The 12,477-nt window shown below is 34.9% G+C and overlaps 1 protein-coding gene across 1 annotated transcript; it reads right to left on the bottom strand.

The window, feature by feature from the left end:
* Positions 1-5,421: 5,421 nt before the first annotated feature.
* slc50a1 (solute carrier family 50 member 1) lies at positions 5,422-10,870 on the bottom strand. The gene is made up of 6 exons (XM_026284668.1): positions 10,648-10,870; positions 10,007-10,084; positions 9,576-9,699; positions 8,754-8,915; positions 7,589-7,708; positions 5,422-7,504 (listed from the first exon to the last, which is right to left on the bottom strand). The coding sequence occupies exons 1-6, from the start codon at positions 10,713-10,715 to the stop codon at positions 7,397-7,399; spliced, it is 660 nt and encodes a 219-aa protein (XP_026140453.1). The 5' UTR covers positions 10,716-10,870; the 3' UTR covers positions 5,422-7,396.
* Between the last annotated feature and the right edge of the window lie 1,607 nt (positions 10,871-12,477).

The raw sequence follows: 12,477 nt of genomic DNA, 5'->3' as shown, positions 1-12,477 counted from the left end.
AATACTAGTTTAGTAGTTTTATACTGCAAGTATACTCATAAAGCTGCAGTAGGGAACTTTTGACGCTCTAGCGGTTAATAAACAGAACTGCTTGCGTCTTGCGGAAGAACATTGTAGCCGGAGCTACTTCTCTCTGTTTATGTCTATGAAGAATCACAAAGGTACTGGGTTACTCTGCCGCGGTATCCCCGAAGCAATCTAAAATATTCTGAATATAAACACTTATTATAGGTGTACCCTAGTGATTCAGGACAAGCTAAAAACACGGTTTGGAAAATGGATTCATGGTGTACTCGCTTATTATATACATTTTTCTACATTTTGAACACAAACAAAGTTATGGACCGCAGTTCTGATTGGTTGTTTTTTACCGGGAGCGATGGAGTTTCTGCAAATGGCAATAGGACCGCTGGGAGGAGCCAGAGGAGCTTGATTTTTTTCACAGATTATCTGTCTCATATTCTACTGTCAGGACATAATGACAGGTTTAACAAACATGTAAAAAATATTTTTTTTTACAAAAGTTCCCTACAGCACCTTTAAGTGAACTTTACATCATACTTTAAGAATTAGGTTTTAAAAAACATTTTATTCTAGCTTTATGCATTTATTTTTTAAACACTTTAATGTGTTTCATAGAAAATGAAGAAATAACATTTTGAACAAAAAGCTGAAAAAAAAAAAAACAAGACTATGAATTGGATTAAGAATGATAATCAAAACGTAGATGGGGTCGATCAACACCCCAAAGCTTGACTGTAATTATTACCTCTTCATCTGTCATTTTATTCCATAATGTTAAAGTTTTGATGCTGTTTCATGTCAGATGATCTGTTACATGTTTGAGTATTTGGCGTTTCTCTTGTCTTCATCCGTTTTGTTTTTTTGGAAATTCTGTGCTGAAGATGTGCACTAGCGCCCTCTACCGTGTAATAATGAAAAAACGGATTGAGAATTTTTGTAAGTATAACATAACCAAATAAACTTAAATGTCATTTTAAGTATATTTCTGAGGAGTACATAAAGCCCATTTCTGAGAAGTACATAAAAAGTAAACTTAAAGCATACTTCCTTATTTTATAGTTTGAAATAAGTATACTAATAGCACACTTGAATAAACTTATATTTCGTAAGGGCAGGTAAAACAATAAAATAGCCTATCCATTCAATTACTACCTCCCACAAAATAATAGTCCAGGTTTAAAGGTTTTTGGATTAGCTAGCGTTAGCATCACCACCTATTGATGTAGATTAACAAATCGCTGATACTTTTAAGTTTAATTAAAGAGGTATACAAAATAATGAATTCACTTACCCAGTGAAGAAAGGAGCAACTTGGGCATCACTATTTTCTTCAAATCTTTCCACCTTGTGTATGCTATAGCTACGTTTGTTCGTTTTTATGTGTCATTCTTTATGCCATCTGCCTTAAGATCTTTTCTGCTTCTTCAGCAGTTTCTTCTCTGCTTGATAATAAATTTCCATTCTTAATTTTTGCTCATCTCAACACCAAACTACACTACTAATGTGTCTACAGAAGTGGCTGGCAGCCATTGAGCATGAGGATTTTGTCAATTGTTTAGTGAAAAACCCTGGTTAAGTTAATCTGAATATGCCTAATTATTTAAAAACAGTGAAAAATACACTGCAAAAGGTGACACATACTACAGATAATAAAACACTTTTAGAGAGAGCTATTATGAGAACAGTCTTGATCTAATGCAGATGACTCACAAAAACACTCAATTCTTAAAGGGATAGTTCACCCAAAAAATTTAATTATGTTATCATTTACTCACCCTCAAGTTGTTCATTCTTTTCTTTCTGCTCTTGAACACAAAAGAAGATATTTTGAAGAATTCTGATAACCAAACAGTTACTATTTTTCAGTGATTATACTGAAAATGTAACAATCCATTGAGAAATTATCCTAATGTGTAATTGCAGGGATTCCTGTTGAGATTAAAGTATTTCACCATTGGAATTTCACCATACAAAGGTAAATGTGATCATACCGTTAATGTGTAAAACCTATAAAATTAGCATTAAATTATTAAATGCACTTCTAAGAGCTCCAGTTCAGGCAAGGCGATGAGATTTGGCTGATAAACGTGATTTAATCAGACTCTGGAGGTGATGTGTCCAAATCTGATTGCAAAAGACATCTTTATCCATTGACAGCCATTTATATTTATAGGAGCCCAATTTTTAAAGGAGAGCTCTTAACAGAGTTAAATATGTTTTTTTTCAAGGTTTGCTACTTGGACATCCCAGCTTACAACAGTTGCCCAGCAGCTGCCATTAAAACTAGTGCAAATGATACAGTACAGAAAAATAAAGTAGGTAAAGCCTGAAATAGCAGCTTGAATGTTTCTAGTCTACATAGAGTTACTCATAAATACCTGCCTAAAGCAACTGCACATGAAACACAGAGAGAGACGATGGCTAGACAGCTGGACAGGAGAAAAACAAGGTCACCATTATACTCTGTGACCTTTGACCTAACCTGTTTTACTAGCAGAAGTTTAACCCCCTGATATCCACGACAGAGGTCAGCAGGTGCCGAAAGGGTTGTTGCCTGTCTGTGCCTGTGTCTTCTGCTCTCCGTCTCACGTTTATTACTTTTCTCTCTAGATTTCAAGAATGGAGTCTATGTATTAAAAACATGTCGGTACGACTTGTGGTGCTTCCGGCATCTTTGTTAACATCTACGGTTCTGGCATGAAGACAGAAGCAGACAGATGCGAACAAGCACGAGGAGACAGATATAATTAAGGCTGTTAGGAAAAAGGAGACCTGAATGAGATGAAAGTTAACAGGACAAACGTGATACAGGAGATGAGAAGGGCTGAAGGAAAAAAGGAGAGAGCAGCACATTCCTCCTCCTCTGTCTCGGCTTCCCTTGTTTGGGCTCTTCAAAACAACAGCTGGAGCTCTCACAGGTGTGTTTTACTTGCTGAAAGCTGAAACATATGAGCTGACATTGCACACACACACACACACACACACACACACGCCTGCATGCTGATGCAGCAAACACACACTACTGTTTTTCAGAGTTCAGCGAACAGAAGTTTAAAAAGCTCTTTCTGCACATTTATTTGGATCATCACTGACATGTTAGAATGTAATATAAAATTGTAATACAATTCAGGTTTAAAATAAATTGTATATTTAATATGACTGAATCACATTTGGTTACACCAATAATAGTCTTTTTGAGGGTTTAAATCAAGTAGAAATAGATCCTTAAGGTGCCAATTATACATTACCATACATTACCAATACTAGTTATTGATCAACTATATATGGGAATCCTTAAAAATGTCACTGAGAGTATAGTTAGCAACCTAGACAGCCTTAAGGTGGTGTGTATGTTTGTGTGTGTATCCCAGAGACAGTCTCTGCTGCAGGAAACAGTGGTATCCTGTTTTGCTGTGGACTCCCATTGTTGTACTGATTAAACCCTAATATACACACCCAAGATCAAGCAGATGAGATTCATAATACACACATTTGCCCGGATGCGGTCACACAAGTGCTCCCACCTTGTGTGACAAAGGATAAAACACTGGACACACTTTTGTGTGAGCGTGGATTGAGAGTGTTGTCTAGTCTCTCTGTCTCCACATGGTCACCCATCACTCCTGACCGTCCAGCCCCGTCTCGGTTTATTTATCTGAGTAACAGAGACAGTGTATACTGTAAATACACTAAACCGTTTCCTAGTTTTGGCGTGATGAGCTTGTGGTGTGGCCATTTTTCAAATGGAAAATAACAAGGTTCTGACCTAATTATTGTCATTTTTTTTTTCTTGAATATCACTGACTTCTCCTTTATCTGCAAAATAAATGAATTAAACCTATTCATGGAAGTTGCTTTCTATTTTCACTTCAACTAAGATTGTTTTACAGGAATATTTCAACCAAACATAAAACATTGCTGAAATTGTGCTGCCCTCGGGCTATGTATGTAGATGTAAATGAGTTTCTACATCACAGTAGATTCGTAGAAGTTTAGCATGACATCACTGCTCACCAGTAGATCCTCCGCAGTGAATGGGTGCCGTCAAAATAAGTCTAAACAGCTGATAAAAGCATCACAATAATCCACAAGTAATTCGCACAACTCAAAGTCAACATTTTTTTAAAGTGAAAAGCTGCGTTTAGAAATCCAAACCTTTACTTAAAATGAAAATACAAGTCCTCTATCCATAATATTGCTTCCTCAAGTGAAAAAGTAATCTTGTCTGAATCAGGTGAGAAAAAAGAAAAGATCAAGCACAATGAGTCAAATAGTCTTAAACAAATAGGTTTTAATGTGAGAGGACAATAGGGGATTGACTTTTTCACTAGAGCACTTGTTATAGAGACTCATATCATGAGCAGAAGCAACAGTTTGAAGTTAAAACACCTTCATGTTCATTGATGGGCTGGAGTCATGTGAATTACTCGAGGATTATTGTGTCAGCTGTTTAGACTCCAATTCTGATGGCACCCATTTACTAAAGCAAATCATGTATTACTAAATTTATCCAAATCGGTTCCAATGAAGAAACAAACTCATCTACATCTTGGATGGCCTGAGGGTGAATACATTTTAAGGAAATTTGAATTTTTTGGGTGAACAATTCTTACTTATTAATATGGTATATTTAAAAAAAAAACTGTCATTGTCAGACTAATGCTTTAGTGTATTTTTATACCTCTATCAGTAGTGATGAAATATAATAACTATGCATGATTTAATGCATTTCTGCTCCCCCGTTGTCTGTGACCTATAACTCTCACAGCAGAATGGACCTGTGATCCATTTTGGGTCATGACCCGTCAGTTGAGAACCACTGATCTTCTAACACTTTGTTTATCAATGTAAACTTGACCATTTACCATTAAAAGTGTTCAAACAAACATGACTGAACATCTTAAAAATCCCTTTGTCTCCGACAGCTTTGCTCAGCATTGTTTCTCTCACAAAAGAGGTTTTGCCAATCACTAATTCTCGTTTTCTTTCAGAAACACACTTTCTTGATGAACAATCACCACCCACAATGCTTTTCCTCTTTCATGTCTTTCTCTGAGAAGCAGACAGGAAAAGCATGTAAAGACTCCATAGGCAGTGAGAAACGGCAAACACGCGGTTCCCACTCGCTCGTGCTAACCAAGACAAATACAAACAAGCAAACATTTGAGGAGAGCTCTACAAAACAAAACACCTAATAGCGGGAGATAAAGGTGCTGCTATTTCCCACAGAAATTAAAACGTCTGTCAGCACGCGTTATGCCTTGGCTCTTGAGCATGTTTGAGTTTTCATTGCTCCCAATCAGCGCTGATCCTCTCTGAGACCAGAACAACATCCTCTCACATTCCTCTGCTAAGCTCTCATAACTTCTTCTCTCAGTTTCAGCCAGACACTGAAGGTTATGTTATATAAAATTTATTTGAGACATTTTGTTTTCAGTAAACTCCAGAAAGAACATCCCTCTAAATCCCCTCTGATATAATACACACTGTTGCATAGGATATAAAATAGTACAAAGGAACATACAAATAAACTTCCAACACCAAAGCAATAAACAATGTAACAATAAAACAACGTTGATATGTTTTAAATGATCATAATAACCCTTTTTTTATATTCACAAAGCCCAGTCTTAGAGACTTGGAAAGGCTGCAGTGAATAAAGATGTACAGTAAGATACATAATGTAAGTTTATGTTTATCACAGATCAAACCATTTAGCATATGTACCATTAAGTGGTTTAAGATTTTATGTTATTGTTTTTATGGGTTCAATGTTAAGAACAATGTTCTGACAGTGACAGGGTTAAGAAAAAGACCATTTTAGTTTCCAGCTACAAAACGTACAATTTTCCTGTTCTCTGAAATCTCAGAGACTGATATTTTGAATTAAACAACATTCAGTCAAACTCATTTTTATATTTGCGTTATTCTTCAGCACAAAGGAAGGTTTTATGCACATAAGGTTTCTTTTGGGCTTTGTCACTTGAGTTGGATCATGATGAAATAGCTGCCAAACTGCTATATGGACACAGTTAAGAATGATGCTATGATTAATTAACATTCATTAAGTAACAGAACTGTACCTGCTTAACAGTAACACATCACTTTCAGAGAACCAGCTAAATTAACCCTTATGACAATTAACCATGTTTTTTTTTCTACAAAAAAACAAACAAACAACCTCCATGGTTTGGCTACACTAACCATAGAATTTGTAGTAAAACTTTGGTTATTCAAATGGTGATTAACAGCCAAAAAAAACAAATAAATAAAAATAACATGGTTACTACTATAATAAATCTATGGTTAATTTTCATAAGGGAACAAACAGGTTTGAGCTCTCAGTTAAAGGCGTGTTGTGTTTGCAGATTATGAACACTTATTAAGATATACATCCAAACAAACTGAGAGCGTCCTCATCCTTACAAGGATTAACCAAACGATCAAGTGAAAATAGTCTGTCACTCAGAGAACTTAAAATTCTAAAGATTTTAATGTACTGTCATTATTTACTCATCTTTATGTCATTCAAAACCTGTATGACTTACGTGTCTTCCAGGACACAACAAAATACATTCTGAGGAGAGTCTTTCACACCCAATTATTATATAAAAAAATAAATAATAAAAATGAACAGGAAATCTCATGATAGACAAGTTTCATAAAATAGATCTTAAAGACATGTTTGCTAAATGTAAGTTTATATGATAGTCTGATCATATTCCCCTCCAGTGAGCTTGATCTGAGTTATTCAGATGAATGAGCAAATTCATTGAAAAGACCAAGAATGATCAGTTCATGAAACAGGTGCCAAGAGCTAAGATCAAGATTTTTAGTTTCTTAAATCTTAACTCACAGCTTCAGAAAACTTGGAATATAGTAAATGATATGATGACTACTATAGTATGGTCTTTTTAATTAAAGCTCCTGTTCCAATTCTTTGTAATTACATGCAGGAAAAAAAAAAAAAATGATATATATAAAAAATAAAAATAAAAATTGAAAATGTGTCATACAGGTTTGGAATAATATAAGTGAATAAATGCAGTTAGTTTTTTTTTTTGGAAGAAACGTAATGTAATTTAATTTCAACATTTACTCACTCTCATGCCATAACTCAGATTTGGAATATAACACGATCATGAGTAAATTATGACAGGATTAACATTTTTGGGTAAATCATGCTTTTTCCTACAAAGACAAAAGAAAAAGTGAAAATTGTCTGTCCACACAGAATTTAAAGTGGCAGTTTCACTTCAGATGGTATCATGGAAGTCAAATGTGAAGGAAACCAGAATGTCTTCTGGCTTGGGTAAAGGAAAGTAGAGAAGGCAATTAATTTAATTCAATCACATTCAGTGGAAATCCTCTCTCAGATTTGGATCAGTTTATAGGAGGACTTATTTGACATGACGTCTCCGAACCACCAGAAGAGGAAGAAGCGAATTATGCTAGTAAAGATGCCAGGGGTGTTGGGCACCTGAAAGACAAAATAATAATAAAAATAATGACACTCAGCTTCACCTCAAACCACTGTCTCAGATCAGTCGCTTTATCATCTTACCATGATATAATAGTCATGTAGTTGAAGGCCATACAGTGTCCATGATGTTGATGTGAAAAATGTAGCGACGGTCAAGGAAAAAGACAAGCGCTCCACAGACTTAGTTCGCACAATATCCAGCTGGTGGAAATGAAGAACACAAATGTTTTTTTAAGAGGAAAATGCTTTTGCTATGGTTTATTATCAAAAAGAAAAGGACAGAGGGGACAGAAAGCAGACTGAAACATGACAGCATCAAGACTCAAACCTGTGTCTTCTACTTAAGCACCAAAGATCAGCAACCCTGAAGCGCACATGCTGCATTACAGCTCCAACCACAACCACAACATTTACACTCACGCATAGTCTCTGCTAGAACAAGCAGATATTGACACTTGCAGACAGTGATGGAGGGAAAAACAGGAAGCAACAAAAGGAGGTACGAGAATGACAGGAAATACACCACAGGGCACAGGACAGATCGAAAGAGCTGGAAGAGAGAGAGAGAGAGAGAGAGAGAGAGATCCAAAACAGGAAGATGGAGACTATGAGAGGGCACAGAAAAGAAGGATGAATGGAGTGATAAACAAATGATGGAACGCTGGAATGTCAATACAAGACTCCAAACCATTATTTATTTATTTTTTCAAAGGAAACGATAAGAGGGACATGTACATTTCTTTTAGAGTTGATGTATGCTTTATGTGATATGCAAGGGAGTCACTGTTAACATAAATTGTATTAGTCTATTTCTTGTATGCAATCTTTTTTTTTTCGTTCATGGTTGATTGATTCAATTATATTTTTAATTCTATTATGTGGTGTAATTCCTGTAATTTTTTCCCTCCACCATCAAGCTAATTCATAATCAGCCTTGTTATTTGATCATATTTATATGTTATCATGGTTTTATTTTGTGTTAAGTTTGATGTGTCAGCATGGTTTTAAAAGTCCTGTATAAATAACACATTTATGTATGCAATTAAATATATTTAAATATGTTCTAGTTGTGTTTGTCATAGACTGTGCTGGTAATATGCTACAATGCTAATACAAGCTTCTGGTGCTTTCACAATATGTTCATGTGCTTTACTGCAATGTGATTATCAGTAAATATGTGCAGGTCACTGCTGCCTGTGTATTTAAACAGAATGAATGCTGGTTAAATGTATAGGTGCGTACTCACGAGATCAGCGAGTGGAGAGAGGTACATACTGATGGTGAACACACTGCAGGTCAGACCCAGCTGAGAGAGCTGAGCTTCTCCAGGAGGAATAAGCACAGTGAAATACACCCAGCCTACACACAACACACTCACCATCGCCAGTGTCAGCGAGTACACTCGCCTCTGAAACACACACAGATTCAGCTAATTAATTATACCATTTATTTGACACATTTTGACTATTTTCTGAACACTGATAAAACATTATTTCCGAAATCTTTTATCTGTTGTATACAGTGGGGTTTAAATGTCTGAGCACACAGTCAAAAGAAAATCTCGGATCAAATTTGACTTAACATGGATGTAAACTTTAAAGTTCTTCAATTCAATTTCCCCCCTCAACTCAGGTTTTAATTCATTTTTCAATTCAATTTTAAACTTTTTAATTAATTTTTTTCACTCAAACAAGTATTTTGATGATATAACAAGTAATTAAAATGCCTGTATTAATTTATATAGTATTCACTTGTTAAATAAATTTCCCACAAACGATGAATCCAATAATATAACTTGATATTAATATTTAAATTAATTTTATCAAATTAATTCAAACTATATTATCAATAATGTATGTAATATTAAATAAAAAAAGGGACATTCATTTTTCACTTCGACTTTTCAATCAAGCTGCAATGGTGATCACATACTTCGTAATTAAAATATTACATTAATATTTAATACTAAAATATAAAAAATGCAAAACAGAAGGAAATGGTCTCGGACTTTGGACCCCCAATGTATAATTAATAAGAAATAGTAAAAAGACAGTGCTAGACGACAAACCTTGTCTTTGGTATAATGACAGTAGGTGATGATGTATAAGGTCTGTAAAAAGGCCCCGATGATGTTCACCAACATCAACGTTCCATCTCCCTTCAGTAATCCATAGTACAGCCAGCCTAGATTACTAAAACACACAGAGAAACATTCATCATTCAGGCTAAGGCTGATGATACATGGGCAACTTTTTTAAACAGCGTTGCTTGGGCACTTTCTCATTGAGAATGGGTAACAAAACTCCATCTGGATATTTTAGATCGGCCATGGGCCCTGTGTCTCACCTGGTTGCCCGCTGATGGCAACATTGTCCAAAAAGTTGCCCCGTGTATCATCAGCCTTACTGAAATCCATGCACAATGCATGTATGAAGATACATTCACATATATACAACATTACCAGATGAATGCTACAAGTGTCAATTAATAAATGCATACTTCAAACATGTGGTGAGGAAGGGCAGAAACTGTACGTTATCTGCACTCTGTGTGGCCTTCATTTTCTTCAAGTCTGTCCTGCAAATGCAGAGAGGGATGTAATGAGAAGAACATTATCTTGCAATATGAGCATAGATACAGGAAGTTATGCATTTGCAGGACATATATTTTACCATTTCCACTGTAAGTTAACACGTATGGCATATTGCATTTGCTTCAGGTGACCTGCACAACATCCAAATGTTTACATGCTCAACTTACATACACATACAGAATATAGCTGTTAAAATATACCATTGTTTCAGGCAAAATACCATAATTACTACAGTTATTGGGACAGCTGTAAAATCATAATAATGTGCGATGTTCCCGATGTCAGTGTTGGCTATTATCAGTCGTAACAATAAGTAAGTTGTAGTATGTTGGCCGAAACTTTTGTTATCATGGTAACGTTAATGTTAAATCGCTGTGAGGAGGCTGTTTACTTAGTTTGAGGGAAGTCAGATTATATTAGGCGAGACATGTCACCAGCTGCGAAAATTATTAAAACCCGCAAATGTAGTTTAACTCAGCTAAGTTACATTAACTTAATGTGATTAATTGATATGACTGGTTATAAATATCAAGGAGAACACACTTACAATCCCGTCGTGAACATCCCGACGGTGAATATGATGCACGCACATGATAGCAACTGCAGAAAATCCATAGACTGAAAATGCGAAAAATGATATGTGCTTCTATTCAGACACCTGTGGAATCAAGCGAGATAAATTATATTCACAAAACCTATGAATCTTGCAGTCGTGCAACGCTGACGTCTACCTCCTCAATTTCCGTGTTCGTAATCAGCGGGGATCTATTCCTTCACTCTGATTGGTTGTCACCGAGCGCTGCTCACCGACGTCATTTTGTAGTCCGGTTGTGTAGTGAAATAAGAGGTGTAATGTGACGATGATTGTTAGATATATTTCTTTGAATATAATGAGATTTTGTAGTAGGCTATAGGTTGTATAGTGAGATGCAGATTTTAAAAGTAATGGAGTTTAAGGACAATTATGCATAAGGAAAAGTGTTTTATTAATCACACGTTGCCCCTATGGTTGATATTAAAACAAATATTTCAACCATTTTCTCTCTCATGTAACTATACTGCTGTATTAGAAATTCTTGATTTTTTTGCACTCTTTGATTTTTATAATTTTATAATTTATTGTTATAGAAATTATAGAATTGATGCTTTAATATGATTTGCATATACCTAAAGAAAGTGATCTAAGCAAATGTCATGATTTATGTCATTGAGATTTCAATGTCATGATTTATTTTACAATTGAAGTTGTAGTTTTGTCAAATGATAATGTACTGAATAAGATGCTTGAGTTCAAGGACGTAGTTTTGCTTTCAACATTGGGCAGGGGGGGGGGTTCAGTTCAAGAATGAACTGTTTTAGTAGAGTCCTGGGTCATGTTCACTCATAAGGTTTATTGTTTTAAATTATATATTTATTTTTTGTGAAATGGTGTTTTATGCTACCGTCTATGCAAAGTTGGTGCAATAAAGTACCATCATAGTTAACAATTATATGTTTACATATGTGTAACAATTATATGTGTTTGATGTATTTTATATTATATAGTTATAGTTTGACAGAATTTTTCTAATTCAGCGTGCCATGGGAAATCAATCTTAACATTTAAAACTTAACATTTTCTTATATATTGATGTTGTTTATTTCTTACGCCTTAACAGTTCATCAGTCTTTTAATGATTTAATCTAATAAATTTTATATATATATATATATATATATATATATATATATATATATATATATATATATATATCTGAAGGCCATGTACCTTAGTTCTTCACTGTAGCATAATACAACTAGGCTATTAATCATTACCAGGCCAATAATGATTTTTTTTTTTTTCAAATTAATCAATATAGCATTTGTTATGAAGAAACAAGGCAAGTTTATGAGGGATTTTACAATCCCATGATTTATGGGGGCGCAAAAATAGCCATACCTGACGACCGTATAACGAGTTCACATGATGCTATTGCTGCAAACATTCCACTTCATACTTTCAAACAAAATGATGAATTTTCCATTGACGTGGTTAAATAGAGAAGAAGTATCTAGTGTTTAATGTTCTCAAATGTCAAAGAAAAAGTTACGTCCTGGCACCCAAGTGCCACTTTACTATCCCCCCTCTCTTCTTTCATTCATCTCACCCCTATTTGAATGTTTGGTTAAAAGCTGTGAAGTCCTGGCCAGGAAAAAGAGTTGAAAAGGGAATGAAAAAGGACAGGAAGTTTGACAGTGAGAGTGTTAACAGTGTTTTGACAGTGTTAAACTTTACTCTGAGGCCTCAACAAATTTCACAAAAAAATGTCTGTGTTGCCATTGTTTTATATATATATATATATATATATATATATATATATATAAATAAATAAAAATAAC

This window comes from Carassius auratus, chromosome 16 (assembly GCF_003368295.1).
Source record: "Carassius auratus strain Wakin chromosome 16, ASM336829v1, whole genome shotgun sequence".
NCBI lineage: Eukaryota > Metazoa > Chordata > Actinopteri > Cypriniformes > Cyprinidae > Carassius > Carassius auratus.
Note: the sequence above shows the minus strand (reverse complement) of the source record. Positions and strands in the feature narration are given on the sequence as shown.